Source organism: Dipteris shenzhenensis, chromosome 19 (genome assembly GCF_047967505.1).
Source record: "Dipteris shenzhenensis isolate YYH24624 ecotype China chromosome 19, Dip_SZ_1.0, whole genome shotgun sequence".
Classification (NCBI taxonomy): Eukaryota; Viridiplantae; Streptophyta; class Polypodiopsida; order Gleicheniales; family Dipteridaceae; genus Dipteris; species Dipteris shenzhenensis.
In genome coordinates this window covers 11,463,210-11,478,236 of record NC_141614.1, presented here as the reverse complement: position 1 = coordinate 11,478,236, position 15,027 = coordinate 11,463,210, and the positions used below count along the sequence as shown (strand labels likewise).

Sequence of the window (15,027 nt, the reverse complement as noted above, 5' to 3'; positions counted from 1 at the left end):
ACATTATGCGTTTCTGGTAATGCCCTTTGGACTTACCAATGCTCCAGCTACATTCGTCATGCTTATGAACGATTTACTACGTCCGTATATCGGAAAGTTTGTAGTACACTTTAATGACGATATTCTAATATTCAGTAAGAGTATTACTGAGCATTATGAACACTTAAGAATAGTGTTCAGTACTTTGAGGAAAGCCAGTCTTTATGTAAATAAAAAGAAAACTATACTGTGTATGGTAAGACTTGAATATTTAGGATTCATAATTACTCCTGAGGGGGTAGAAATGGATCCAAAGAAAGTGGCTGCGATACTAACTTGGCCAATCCCTCAGATTTGCGATCATTCTTGGGATTTGTCCAATTTTATCGAAGGCATATCAAAGGATATTCTGAAATAGTATCGCCATTGACTGATCTGACCTCAGATAAAGTACCTTTTGTATGGGGACAGAATCAACAGGAAAGTTTTAACACCATAAAACAAGCTGTGGTCACAGGACCGGTGTTAAAAATAGTCGATTCCCAGAAACCGTTTTTCCTTGAAACCGATGCAAGTGGCATTGCGGTAGGAGCAGTTCTCCTCCAAGAGGGAAGGCCAGTAGCCTTTGAAAGCAAGAAGCTTTCTCCCTCTCAACGAAATTGGCCAACTCATGAATTAGAGTTGTATGCTGTTGTCCATGCTTGGAAAACATGGAGACATTATTTGTATGGATCAGAGTTTTATGTGGATGTTGATCATGATACTCTGAAACATTTTTGTAAACAACCTGACTTGAGAGGCCGCCAAGCTAGGTGGGCATAACTCATGCAGGAGTTTAATTTGATGATTCGGTACCAAAGAGAGAAGGATAATAAAATTACTGATGTGTTGTCATGCATTATGCATAACATGAGTTTCACGGTGTTAGAGAGTGCTCTAATGGCCGAGATTAGAGAAACTCAAAAGGTGGACGAGTTTGTCCAGAGTCTATGGCGTAAGGCTCGTGTGATAAAATCCGGGGAAAATGAAAAGGATGACCTAGCATCCAGAAAAGGCCAAACTTATGCAAGATATGCCATAAGGGATGGTATGCTGAAAAGAAATGGCAAGGTAGTAGTACCTAGTCAGAATGATCTCAGGCACAGAGTCATTCAACAATGCCATGATAGCCTATGTGCGGGACATCCAGGAGTCGAGAAGACATATGATCTCATGAAGCGAGATTTCTTTTGGCCAAAGATGAAAAAGCATATTCATGAATATGCGACACATTGTTTTTCGTGTCAAGTAAGTCAGAACGGGTGAAGCCACCCGGACTTTTACAGCCCTTGGAGATACCACTAGGTAAGTGGGAGAGCATTTCCATGGACTTTATTATAGGTCTGCCTACAACACAAGGTAGGTATGATTCTATCCTTGTGGTGGTTGATCGTCTTACCAAGATGGCTCACTTCATTCCAACTAGAGAGTCTGTTAGTGCCCCGCAAGTGGCGGATTTGTTTATTAGACATATATTTCGTTTGCATGGATTACCAAAATCCATAGTGTCAGACAGGGATGTCAAATTTACCGGTCATTTTTGGACTGCGGTATTTGAGACACTAAGGACTGAGTTGGGAATGAGTAGTGGGGATCATCCAGAAACGGATGGTCAGACGGAAAGAATCAACCAAATTTTAGAGGATATGTTTAGAGCATATGTGTCATTGAGGCAACATATGTGGGACAAGTGGTTGCCATTGTTAGAATTTGCCTACAATGATAGAAAACATTCCTCTACAGGGTTCAGTCCGTTTGAGCTGAACTATGGTTATAGGCCAGCGAATCCAACTATAGTTGGAATACCTCAGAAAGTGCCTAGTGCCGTGAACTTTGTGGTTCACATGCGAGAGATGCTAGCACTTGCGAGAGCTAACATCCGCCAAGCTATGGATGAGCTAAGACGTATGCAAATGAAAACCGATCCGCTAGAGAATTTAAGGAAGGAGAAAAAGTTTTTCTCAGAGTTCCTTCGCACTCTAAGTCTTTGACTGCAGGAGAGTGTACTATATCACCTCGATATTGTGGGCCATGGTTAATTCTAAAAAGAATAAGCAAGGTAGCCTATAGATTAGAATTGCCATAGGGTTGTAAGGTGCACCCAGTGTTTCATGTTTCTTGTTTAAAGAAATTTTTGCATACAGGTGACTCACTAATCGAGGGTGTTGTTTTGTTTCAGGAGATAGAGGATAATGCAAGATGCAAACCAACAGGAATCCTGGACCGAGGAACAATGCAAGTACGCAATCGGAAGATACCCACGGTGTCGGTTGCATGGCATGGTCTACCTCTATCAGAAGCTACCTGGGAATCCGTATACCAGTTATGGAGAGTATTCCGAGACTTTATCATCGAGGATGCTGATGCTTGAAGAGGGAAGGAATGTTACGCTCAAGTTGAGGTAACATGATCTCAGAAGGATCAGTCGACACTTTCCTTTAAAGGATCAATGTTTGTATTATATTTGTTTGGGCTTCATGTAAATGATCAAGAAAGGAATAAAGGTCAAGGTCCTTGGTGAGGGTGTCATGGCACTAGACTAGGTGGATCTAAGGCTAAGGGACCTAAATGCATGAATTGTGCCTAGGGGCAAATGGTTTAATAGATATCCCAAGAGAGGGGTAAATGATGCATTAAGGAAGGACCCTAAATTGCAGACATGTGGCATACTAGATCCATCTAGGGAGTTTTGGGGCTCGTTGGGATTAAGCAAGCAAAAAGCTTTTACGAAAATAGATCCTTCTGGATTTTCAGCAGAGAAGCTTGCAACCAACGAGGTTGGCTGGGAGGATAAACCAAGTGCCTGTGCCCGTGATTCAACGAAAAGCTGGAAGAAATCAGATTGTGATGTGTCACCCCGTAGGGATGAGCTCTGTGTGTGTGAGTGATTTGGAACTTTTGTATGAAAGTTATTGAGTCATTTGATCACCCATCGATTCTATAGTTTATAAGCTTGTGATTTCAGTTCAGAATATATCAGTCTATTTCGAATTCTTTACAAGCATCCAAATTGATTGAACCAAATAAGCCATCAAAACTCACATTTTACAAATCCCTTACAGTTGCTATTTTTCTGTTTCAGCCAACAATTGTAAAGATTTCTATGCATTTACTCAAGAGCAAGATCCATAACTTATCAAACAAACAAGCACTCCAATATGCTAGAGGTTACAGCAATTTTAAGCCGAGTCCGTCGCTTGCATGCACTCTGCCTCATCCCCTTACGTTAGACCATGCCCTTTCAAGAGAATCCTAGTAGTGCATACAAATAAAAGAAAAGTGTATTACATCACAACAAGTGCAAGAAGGAAAGGGAGAACCAAAGCAAAACCAAAGCTTGTCCCAAACTCTGAAGTTACAAATGAGGAGATGAAATCCCACACCACATCATAGAAAATGGTGGATCCTACGCAATATCCAAAAGAATCCAATGAGGGGGTGCATTATGTCAAGTCATCCATACTCCTCCAATTAGGAGAAATACCACACTCTTATGGCAAGTCTTTGCTCTGAGTTTAGGAACATGAGAAATACTCCTCCAATCAGAAGACACTACCACAATACACTCTTATCGCAAGTCTTTGGTATGAGTTTAGCAGCATGAGAATCCGCAAAACATCTGTCCCAATGGCTCCAACGACTAAGTGCACAGTAGATTCTCTGAAGTGTGAAATTGGAGACCATCTCCATAGGGGTGCCATCTGTCGAGGATGTTAAGAAACCATGGGCTTTGTTAGGACCCCAAGATCATAGCATGAGCTAGCAAATAGGATAAATGGATCCTTTAAAAGAGGTCCATTCCGAGTGTACATCGTTGCCCTTACATAAGAATACCGCGAGTGAATCTAGTGTGGGATCATTTGCAGGGATCCCTGCGGATGGACTCCAAGCTATACTGAGACCTAGAGCAGGCCTATGCCCATTCTGTCTTGACACCCGAATTGGTGGCCTCACATGGTATAGGGACACAGGGTTGTGGCTATGGATGCAACACGGTGCTTGTCTAACCTCAGGCACGAAGGGTGATCCTTTACATTGGATCTATGGCTGGGTGGTGAGCTCACCATCTCCTAAATTCAGTCTTTTGTGGTGCTCCACAAGGCAAAGAAAGAACGTGATCTGCGTTTCTTTGACTATACGTCAATGATTACACCATCGAGTTTGAAAGTGAACTTGAGTGAGGCCCTCCTCAATCTTAAAATCTATGCTGATAGGCTGATGCTAACAAGCTCTCTATAGTAACCTATGTCAATCCTCATAGCACACTGGAAAAACTCCCAGCTTGTTCAGTAGCCTCTGCTAAATCAATTTCTATTTGTGCTCATGGAGAAACTGGCCAAGGATCTAGGTTTCTCTAACATCATCAATCCATCTTGGATTGACCTGAGGGAGTCTCATCAGGAGGCCATAAGATGGAGACCCTGGTGCTCGTGGGTCATCTCTCTCTTAGCTAAAATGGGATCTGATTGACTGCATTTTACCTTAAGATGTGTGCAATGGAAGAATATTTAGGAGAAGAGAAGGGAATTCTTTGATTCAAAACTTCAAACTTTGTGTGTCCACAAGAGAGTACTCACACACAAAAAATTCAGGAGATAGACAACACTAGAACAGTATAAAATATATCAGAATATATTGCATAAAATCCGAGCCAAACATTCCTTACAGAGAGCTTCACCATAGATCCCAAAACACAAAAATCTGCTGCCCTGGATGCTCTATGGTGAGCACAAATACTTCTGTCATTGCACTCCTCAGGTTGTGTGCTCCTAGTGAGTTTCAGTGACCATTCATAGTGCGAGCTCCTTGGACAGAAGCGTACTGCATACATGTGCTCTCCTACTGGCTGTAGGTATGCACCTAGTACTACTCTAGAAGGTGAGGGCTGCTTGCAGTCTGACCTATTTAATGCCCCCTACAATGGGGCCTTTATAGAGGGCTCCAGGCCCCCTAGACTGGCCAACCCAGTCTGTAGATCCAGTAGATCCAGCCAACCAAGCCACAGACTGGGCCGACCTAGTCTGTTTCTGACCCAGCTAGACCAAGCCTATATGAGACCTTCTCCCCTTCTGCCAACCTGTCAGTCCAGGGTCTGCCCAGATTGCCAACCTGTTGCAGTCTTCCCTGGCCCCTATTCCTGTTCACAGCCTGCTCTAGCCTTTGCTCCAGCCCTGCTGCACCCCACCAGCCAATCTGCTGACCTGTGCAATCTCTTCCAGGCCCTGCAGAAATTCCGTACAGGCTCCTGTACTTACTACTGCAGCTCCACAATGCTAGCACAATGATTGCACAGCCGGCTGGAATCCGTGCATGCTGCTCCTTCAATAATACCTGTAACTGCAACGTCCATCTTTCTTTCAGAACTCCATTGCCACCCTAAGGCTTGGACTGTGTGGCAGCCCATGTAACAGCCTACAGTGCTTGTGGATGATTGACTCCACCTAGATCTGCCCATGTGGCATCTAAACCTATGCGCACACAGCAAACTCTCAAACCCCCCAATTCTACATTGGTACCATGTCGCTGTGCTCTCCTCAAATGGGGGGGTTTACAAGTGGGACAATGGACCCTATTTTCCAACAGATGACCCATAGCTTATCATCAGTTCAAACGATAGACTTTGAGGCCAAGCTGCACGATTGACCCACCTCTAAGTAAAGCACTGTAAGGGATGGGGTCCCCCTCAAAGAAGTCCGCGTCCTTAGAGGGGTAAAAAAGCAAGCTCGGTCTCCAATCTTGAGGCATGATGTCTGAATGATCCAACCTCCTTAGGAAGGCAAGTAAGCAAGGTCTGTCTCCAACCTTGAGGAATGATGTCCAAATGATACAACCTGAGGATCGGTACAATGACAGAAGCACCCTATAAAGCTAAATGAAGATGATGACACAACTGAAACCAGCCATCCAATGAGGACGCAACACACATTACCCCACGGAGCCAAAACTCAATCTCAACCTCAAGCCAACTGGGTGTCCATCAACCTACATGATTGTTTCAGAATAGAGTTTATCTAAGAATCTCCTCTCTCTCTCTCTAGAAGGGGGTGCTCGGCTCAAAAAGATCTCATCTCAACCGAAATATGAAAGAGAGAAGTAAGGGAAACCGTGCAAGAGTCCAGCAAGCAAAAGAGAAGAGCCAATCGGAAGCCACTGACTCCATAATCTAGAATAGAAGAGATAAAGAAAGAGCTATGTTCTAGGATTGAGTAGTTGAAGATGGTACTGTCACCACAAGCTTACATGCTTTGTAGTTCCGAGAGTCTCTTGAAGTACCTAGTGTTTAAAGAGACTCGCATAAGATTACATCTAGGATAGGAAGACATGTTGGTATACAAAACAAGATTATGCCAACACTCCACTCCCTTAAGTGCAAGACACAGTACAGGACACACAATAGAACTTCCTTACATATACCTTTGTAATACTAGAATAAGTCCAATCATACAAATGCAAGGACTCCTCAAGTTCCACAATTGACTAGTATGATTAAGTTCATCACAACTATGCATCCGTTCAACAGGTCCATAGCACATACGTTCTAAAGTTAACACAAAATCTATTTCCTACTTGAAAGGTGGGAAATAACACTCTCTATGAAGGTGCTGTTTTTGTTTACAAAAGGCCTTCCAAAGATGTATGTAAGGAAAGCTAGGAAAATGTTTTGCCACCATTCACCAGCACTATCATACAGACATTCCCCCTTTTTACAAATATATACCTCCCCAATCGGTCTGGTTAGCTTTATCAACAAGTGGCCTGCCTTCAAATAGAAAGAAGAAAAAAAGGAGGAGAAGGTGGAGATCACATGCCCACAACCAATCACAATGTTCAAGTGGCCTGCCTTGAAATAGAAAGAAGGAAAAAAGGAGGAAAAGGTGGAGAAACTTAAGGGGGAAAAAAATACGCTTATTAGATTTCTCAAGAAAAACCGGTCACTATACCCTATCCCCCTTGGGGCAGGCCAAAAAAGAATACACTGTAGAGATGCTGTGTAGGAAGACTAGAAAGGGGGGAAAGAAAGAAAGAAAGAAAGTGTATTATTGTCCACTAAAGGCCAAAATGGGCCCATGGGACATCAAGAACTCTGCATACAAGATAGCACAAAAAAGAATACACTGGAGAGAGAGCGACGCGGGGGGGGGGGAGGAAAGAGAGAGAAAAAGGTGGAGGATTTGAAGGGAAAGAAATAGAAAGTGGGGAGTTGGACCAATCATAAATTTTAGGACTTTCATAAAAAGATAATTCTGAATTCTGGCTTTCACGGAACACACACCAGTCACTATACCCTTCCTCCCCTTGGGGCAGACCAAAAATGACAAATCCTGCAAATTGAAGGCGTGGCTTAAAAAGGTATTACCTTTAAACAAGAATCAGTAGTTTCAGAAGCCCATGATGCTGGCAAGCCTTCACCTGTGTCCATTGTTGAGCGTGCAAGACATGCTCGTATTCCCAATTTTTCAACTGCACGTGCCATTCCAGCTACATGCTGGCCCCCAGCTTCTGCAAAGCAAGTTACCTGCTCATTCATTACAAATAAGAAAAACCTTTTATTAGATTTGTATAAAGGATTTAAAGCAACTTTCTTTATTGCATTTCTATTTGTACATTTTATCATGAATCAGCTGAACTATTGTAAATGGTTTTATAAAACATGGCAGACAGTAACAGTTTTGTTTTTGACACAGCAATGGGAGAAAAGGAAATAAATGGAAATGCACAATGACATAAATGGTCATTCCAGGACAGCTTAATTATTGACAAGAGAAGTAGAGAAGGGAATAAACAAGGAAAAAGATTTATTGACGCTGTTGAAAGACAAAAAGCCTGCCAAAGACAGCTTTAATAAGAGTGAAAATCGTTCCCAAAAATGGAAAAGCCTAGGAAATTTCCCAACCAGAGGCATGTAAAACCAATGCAAACCAAGTTTCCCATGAAGAAGTCAATGACATCTCAAGTAATCCCATATAGGTGCCTCTATAGATAACTTGTCATCATCTTTTCAAACTTGGCATAAAACTCCTTGGCATTTAGGAAGGTGGTGTGAGAAATCCTATGATTTAATATCATTCTCAAGCGAGAGGACCTAAGGACTAGGGGTCAATGACAGCAAGAGCACAATATACTAAATTGAATTGAATGTTTATTCACTGTAGCAGCCTCTCTTAAAATAGAAAAGTAAGAGGCACTGCATCAAGAGGCGTTTAAAACCTTTCGGGATTTGATCCATGTGAGAGGATATACTCATCACTTTTTGGAAAGAGGAATTTTCAACCATAGCATTGTGTCTCTTGTGAGCTTATGGCTTGGTAGTGTCGCATCACAAAAGCGCATACCCCAGTCTCATTCCAAAGGATTTGGGTGACACATTGTGACGTTCATTTCTATTAAACATTTAAAAAATAGTGCTTTACAAGATCAATGTATGACTACATATCCTCAATCGTCTATCGCTAGTGTCGAAGTTCTCTAGATCTCACCAATGTACAAAGAAGTCTATAACAAGCTGAATGCATCTCATGCTGATGTCGATCCAAAAAATGCCATCGGGATGCATAATTTGGTCCTCATTCTCTAGTACACTAGTACTTGGTGCTAGAATGGACCGTTGACTCAAGGGCTTCTAGTCATTCACTCCACATGAAGCGTGGTTCTCCACTGTGAAACAGTGGCTCCCTGCTCAAGGTGCTAGCTCCGATTTCCATCCGTGTGCCCCTCCCCTCTCCTCCTGCCAACACCCCCTCCAGCCTCTCCTTCCACTTCTTCCTATTCTCCGCCTATCCAACCCAATGCCCATGCTCGTAAGCCTAAAAGCTCATAGGTCTACTACACTCTGTCCCCCCGTTTCTCTATTCTTCCCTCCGTTTGTGACCTGCCCAGGCGACATTTTTCCCTCTCAAGCCTACTTCACGGGTCTGTTTGGCAGGCCTGTGCTGCTCTTGCCAGCCCATTAGGGCTTCCACCACCGCCCGGGGCCTAGACCTCCCCTCAAGTACTACTTTCTTCTCCATCCCCTCTGTTTTCCACCTCCCTTCCTCTCTTCCACCTAGCTTCTGCTAGCCCACTGTTAGGAATATTTATGTTTCCTCAGACAATGGCCAATATTATGTAATAAGGGGCTCGGGGTACTTTTTCCCTTTATTAAGGTTTTTTACCCTTTGAGGATGAAGTAGTCACCACACATCTTTTAACCCTAGTTAGGGTTCATTCTAGGATTTGATCTCTATGACTACCCTAGCTTTGTAGTTCATTGGTGTTGCCGCAATTTCATTCCAGCTTGCTTAAGCTCATTCTCTCGCTTCCATTTTCCAACATTTCGTATCAGAGCATGTTCCCCTTAGCTCCCACACCCCTCACAGTGTCTCCCACGCCCTCAAGCTTCGATTTTGTCGCGAAGAACGTCACTTTTCTTGTGAAGAACTTGACCAAAACAGTTCATTTTTAATGGCAGCCACCTCCTACAATGTCCTCTTGCTTGGGCGCCACTTTTGGAGAAGTTCTAGTGCTTTTTTGGACTTGGGTGACCAGTTTTTGGATGTTTTTTTGCTGATTTCGAGCTGGTTTGGACCAGCCACCACTTCCTACTACAAGTCCAAGGCTGGACGCCTCTATTTGAGCACTTTGGGAGCTTCTTCTAGGCTCGGCGACCTCATTTTGGACCTGTTTTTGACAAAAAAAGCCAGCTGAACCTGTTTTTTGTGGGATTTGTTGCTGTTTTTCAAATGTAGTAATCATTCCTAGGCTGGGCGCCTATTTCTAGAGGACTAGGCACACTTTTCAAGGTGTTTTCTAGGGCTAGACACGCTTTTTGAGGTGTTTTTCAGGACTATTTTTCTGTTTTGAAGCTTTTCTACCACTCATGGGACTGTTTTGGAGATTCTGGAAACTTCTCCTTGCTGTTTGGAATCTGTCTCAAGCAGTATTCTGCAAGGACAGCTCATATTTTGCACCTCCAGGTGCATTTTCAGTCCATACAATTGGGGACTTCCTGTTTTTTTCCAAAAAAGATCAATCAGCTTGCTAAGGCAAGCATTCTTGAAGGAAAGCACATAAAGTTCATGGGAGATCATTTTCAGTTCATCTTCAAGCTCTTTTTAGAGGCATTTTTCAGCCCATTTGCTTGGGTTTTGGTTTGGTAAACTTTCAGCTCTGTTACTGCTTGCATCGGGAGTTCTTTTCCCTCTCAATTGCTTGCATTTGTGGGCCCTCGTGCCACTGGGGTTTGCCTTTGCAGGTACAATAAGCATTCAGTTGGAGTTATGCCTTGTTGAGCCATTGGTTTTTTAGGGAAAATTTTAAGATAGCAGCACATATCCCAGCACGGGATCATTATGGTGTATTTGAGGGGCATCCTCATGCCTATTATAGGCTTTGGCAGTGATATCTATTACTTGAGCAAGATGTTCACAGCAAGTGAACTTTGTTAAGCTTATTTGCCTCTTTTGTTCGAATGACACAGCAAAATCCGAATATGTCCTTCAGTTGGTTGCCCAAGAGGATCGGTTGGATGGCACCAACTACCCTCTTTGGAGTTTTTTGATTCGCACTCTGTTAGTTGCTAAGGGCATTTGGGATTATGCTACGAGTGACGAGGCATGTCCCGGTCCTATAGCACCAAGTACTCCTCCACAGCAAATGGGGGGTCGTGGTGGTGGTACAGGTCGTGGGACAGCAAGCCCTGGTTCGGCAAGCACTTGCAGGTATTACTCCTGAGCAAAGGAGGTAGGATACTAGTCATGCTCAAGCCTCATCTTTGATTTCACTTGATATCAAGAGGTTTATTGTCCCTCATATTAGGTCCTTCCGGACAGCTACAGATGCCCGGGATATTTTGGAACATATGTATCAAGCTCGTAATGAGGCCAGAGTCTCATATTTGCAAAGAGAGCTTGATAGTGTGCACATGGATGAGGGTGACTCTATGCAAAACCATGTCACCCGGATTCAAGATCTACGAGAACAACTCTTGAACGTTGATGAGGTCATTTCAGACTCACAGCTTGTTACCATTACTTTGAACTCTAGCCGGAGTCTTATCTTTCTTTTCGTATGTCTCTCAACCTTTAGATGTGAGGGAATCTGAATCGCCTCACTTTTCAAGAGTTGGTAGCACTCTTGTTGCAAGAGAGCAGACGCGAAAGAATATGGCTTCACGTTAGTGGGGAGCATGCTTTTTTTTCCCCAAAGGTATTTATAAGGAGAAGGAATAGTATAGCCTTCACAAGCAGTTGTAGCTTGAATGAAGAGAATATGGGCTACTTTTTTATTTTTAGGGTTGGCCTTTGTTACGACTGAGTGTGCCCTTTATTGCTGGAGTGTTGACACAAACTAGTTGGAAGAGCTTTGTGATGATGTGGTAGATACTCAGGGGCATATTCTCTCTTTTCTAGCAGCATGCCAACACTACAATCTTGGGATGCATCATAGACCCATATGGAAAGCTATTGCAGATCTCTTACTCCCTTTGGTTCCGATTCCAACATTGGACGTAAGAGACAGGCTTCAAGATTGGCATCTTCAGTCTTCAAGTCCAGGATTATCCTCTCAGCCTTTGCATCTATTGACTTCCATACAGGCTTATCAATTGATATTACCTCCTCCATGGATTGCTTATCATGCAAATTCTCTTTGGCATCTGAATAAGTCTTTAACTTGGTGGAAAGGAAAATTGAAATTGATATGGAAGTTGAAAATGCCATTGAAGCAGAGACTCTTTCTCTGGAGATGTATTGTTGGTATTTTTCCAGTGGGAGTGAAATTGGCTCAAAGAAGGATTGCCTCTCCTCTTTGTCCAAGATGTCATCATACTCCTGAGAGTATTCCGCATTTATTGTGGTTCTGTTCATATTCCAGAGACCTTCTAGACAAGATCTCCTATTTTTTATCTCTCAAATTTCCTGCACACAGGTTCTCGAGGTTTTTCTGGATGTTTGGCAGCTTATCAGCTTCTTTGTCATACTATTCCTTTTTCTTCCATTGGATCAGATACTGGGCCTTATGGACCCTCTGGCTACAGCAAAATCATGCATATCTGAATTCACCCCTTCAACACCCTTATGAGTTCTTCCGAGCCTCATTGCAGAAGTCCTTATATGATGCCTTGCATGAGGAAGATTTGAATGTTTCTTGCATTCAGCTTTTCTTTTACTGTTTCAAATGGATAGGGCATTGGCTCTTTTCTCGAGCACTGCCCTGATGTAAAATGGATGTTTCATAATATAATTTTCTTAGTTTCACCACAAAAAAAAAGTGTGTGCGCGCTATGCATGTGTGGAAGCGATGGAGAGCTCTGGAGCCCCTGCAACCTTGGTCAACCCTCCGTCCCCCTCTGTTTCCTCCTTGGTTTTGCCCGTACAGCCCCCATCTTCCACCTTGCAGTCTTCATCGCCATCCGTACAGCTTCCGTCAGTTGTACGAAATTCCGTACAGCTTGTACAGCCCCCCCGACCCTTTCAATTCTCTGTACAACCTTCGGTTCAGCCCTTCGTACAACCCTCCGTATAGGTACACGTGGTGTAGACGCCCGTACCTGCTTCATCTGTACCTAATCCACCTGCAAAATCCGTATATGTTTCCCCATCCGTACAGCCCGTACAATCTGTATGGTCGTCCGTACAGACTCCCAAAACATCTTTTGTTTTTTTTGCTTCCTCTGTTCCTCTTGCTCGAGTTGTCATTCGACGGAAGCGCGGTGCTTTGCCTTCTTCATCCTCTTTCAAATCGGCAAAGCTTGATCTCGCAGATGGCCCTTCTTCTTCCCTGCAGTTGAATCTTCTACGTCAGTTATGCTCAGCCTCTATCACAGATGTTCCTTCATCGGGTTCCCCATTTGTTTGTTCATTGGATTCTACCCTTCTGGTTTCAGGTCTTCGACAGGCTCAACAGTTTGGAGTCTGTCTCTACTTTATGGGCAGGGTTCTTTTTGCCGCTCATCTTCGTCGTTGGGCTGAAGCCGCAATGGGTCCAGATTGTATTTCCTCCTTTGTCTTTCTAGGCAAAGGATTTTATTATGCCCACATTTCTTCGACCAATGTGGTGGAGTGACTAGTCAGTCGTGCTCGTGTTCCTGGGGCTGGTTTCTTCGCTTATGTGATGCCCTAGGATCCACTTTTTGATCCTTTTGCTACCCTTCTGACTCACTGTCCGGTTTGGATTACTCTCAAAGCGTTGCCTGTGCCTCTTCTTCAACATCTTCCTACTCTTGCAGCGCTTTTGGGAAGGCCTCTTCATGTTCCGTGACAGGAGTTCTTGCAAGCTTCCCGTGATGTTCGCCTTTGCGTTTTGTGGGATATGACGCAGCCCGTGCCATCTACTCTGGATCTTGATTTGGGATTTGCCCATCTAATGCGCATCAGGCTGCATTTTGCATCTTTTCCCACTGCATGTTATCGGTGCCGACAGGTTGGTCATTTTGCACGTGATTGCCCTTCTACATCCAGGCCCACTCCTCCTGCTCCTTCTTCAGCTGTCAAGGTTACTCTTCCTTCTCCTCCGGAGGAAGGTAGATAAATCACAGGCCAATCTTCCTCTTGCTGAAGAAGCTCAGGATTGCACCCCTGTTGAGCACCATCAGTCTCCTTCTCCTCGGGATATGGATGTGCCCCTTGCAGAGGGGATTTTACAGGATGATCTGCATGCTCTCTCAAGATGCTGCCCCTGCTCTTTCTCAGGTTGATCCTCAGAATGAAGCTGAAATGCTGAGTCTTGCTTTATCAGATGCAACCCTTTCGTCAAAGGATACAGATGTTGATTTAGCCTCTTTGCCTTTGATGCCTATGCTAGAGTCTTCTTCTGTTCGGGATGCAGAAGTACCTTTTTTAATGGAACCTTTCCATCCCATGTTACAACAGGCTTTTGACCCTGTGATTTAGAAATTTCGAGTTCTTCTGGCTATTTGGGTTTCATCCATCCAAACCGTAGTTTCATCTTTTCTTCGTTTGGATTTGCTACTCGACACTATGGACTTTATGGACATATAGGAATTGTAAAGTCTTTGGTAATCCTACTTTCTCTCTGTTTGGCTTTTTTAGGCGTTCTCTGCAGCAATCTTTCTTTGATTGCTTGCAGACCCGCTGCATAGATCATGAGGTCTTTTTGGCATATACTGAAATTTTCAATTGATGTAATTGTAGCACCTTATTTTGAGGTTGCTACTCATATAATATAATCAATCAAAGATTTCACCCAAAAAAAAAAAAAAGTGTGAGAGAGATCTTCAATTGATGTATTTGGCTTATACTGAGATCTTCAGTTGATGTATTTTCTAGCGGCTCTTTTTTGAGGTGACTATTCTTGTAATATAATCAATCAAAGCTTTCACGCAATTGTTGGTTTGTTTCGTGTGTGTGTGTGTGTGTACTGGTGTGTGTGGTGTGTGTGTGTGTGTGTGTGTGAAGCGGAGCTTCGCTGTGTGTGAGAGTCGACGACGACGACGACGACGACGACGACGTTCAAGCCTGCGCCGCCTGCTCCAGCCTGCGCCGCCCGCTCCAACCTGCGCCGCCTGCTCCCCCTGTGCCGCCTTGCTCCAGCTCGCGCTGCCCTGCCCTTGCTTGTGCCGCCCTGTTTTCGTCTGCTTACCCTACGCAGCCTGTTCTCTTTTCTTTTTCCTTCCTGTTTCTGAGCCTCACTACTCCTGCTTTATATCTCCTACCTTTCACTTTCTGGTCTCTTCCTCCTCCCTATGGCTTCAGATGCTACTATGTTAACTACCTATGTGCGCAAGGAGCGCACACAGGAGGTTAAAAGACGCTGTCCTGATCTCACTTCAGACGCAAGTATGGATTTAGAGGCCCAATATGTCTTTGATACTCTCAAGGATGACTTCCTTCAATCTCGCCAGGATTGGAGCAAGCCTGTTCCCCAGGTTACTTATAAATTGCAGCTACCATCCTTGGTACAGCCACTTAAGAAGCTTGCCCACACTGCAGTCATTATCTTTTTTCCGGGAAAAATACCATCTGCCAATGATGTTGCGCAATGGATTCAGTCCATCCTTGGAGGCTCTTTTGT

General features: G+C 43.8%; 1 protein-coding gene across 1 annotated transcript in view; it reads right to left on the bottom strand.

Annotated features, from left to right (window-relative positions):
* Positions 1-15,027, bottom strand: part of LOC147890071 (uncharacterized) — a 98,124-nt gene that overhangs the window by 57,314 nt on the left and 25,783 nt on the right. Inside the window, exon 3 of the mRNA XM_087390697.1 lies at positions 7,376-7,534. Coding sequence (XP_087246823.1) covers positions 7,376-7,534 — 159 coding nt within the window. The remainder of the gene's footprint in view (positions 1-7,375; positions 7,535-15,027) is intronic.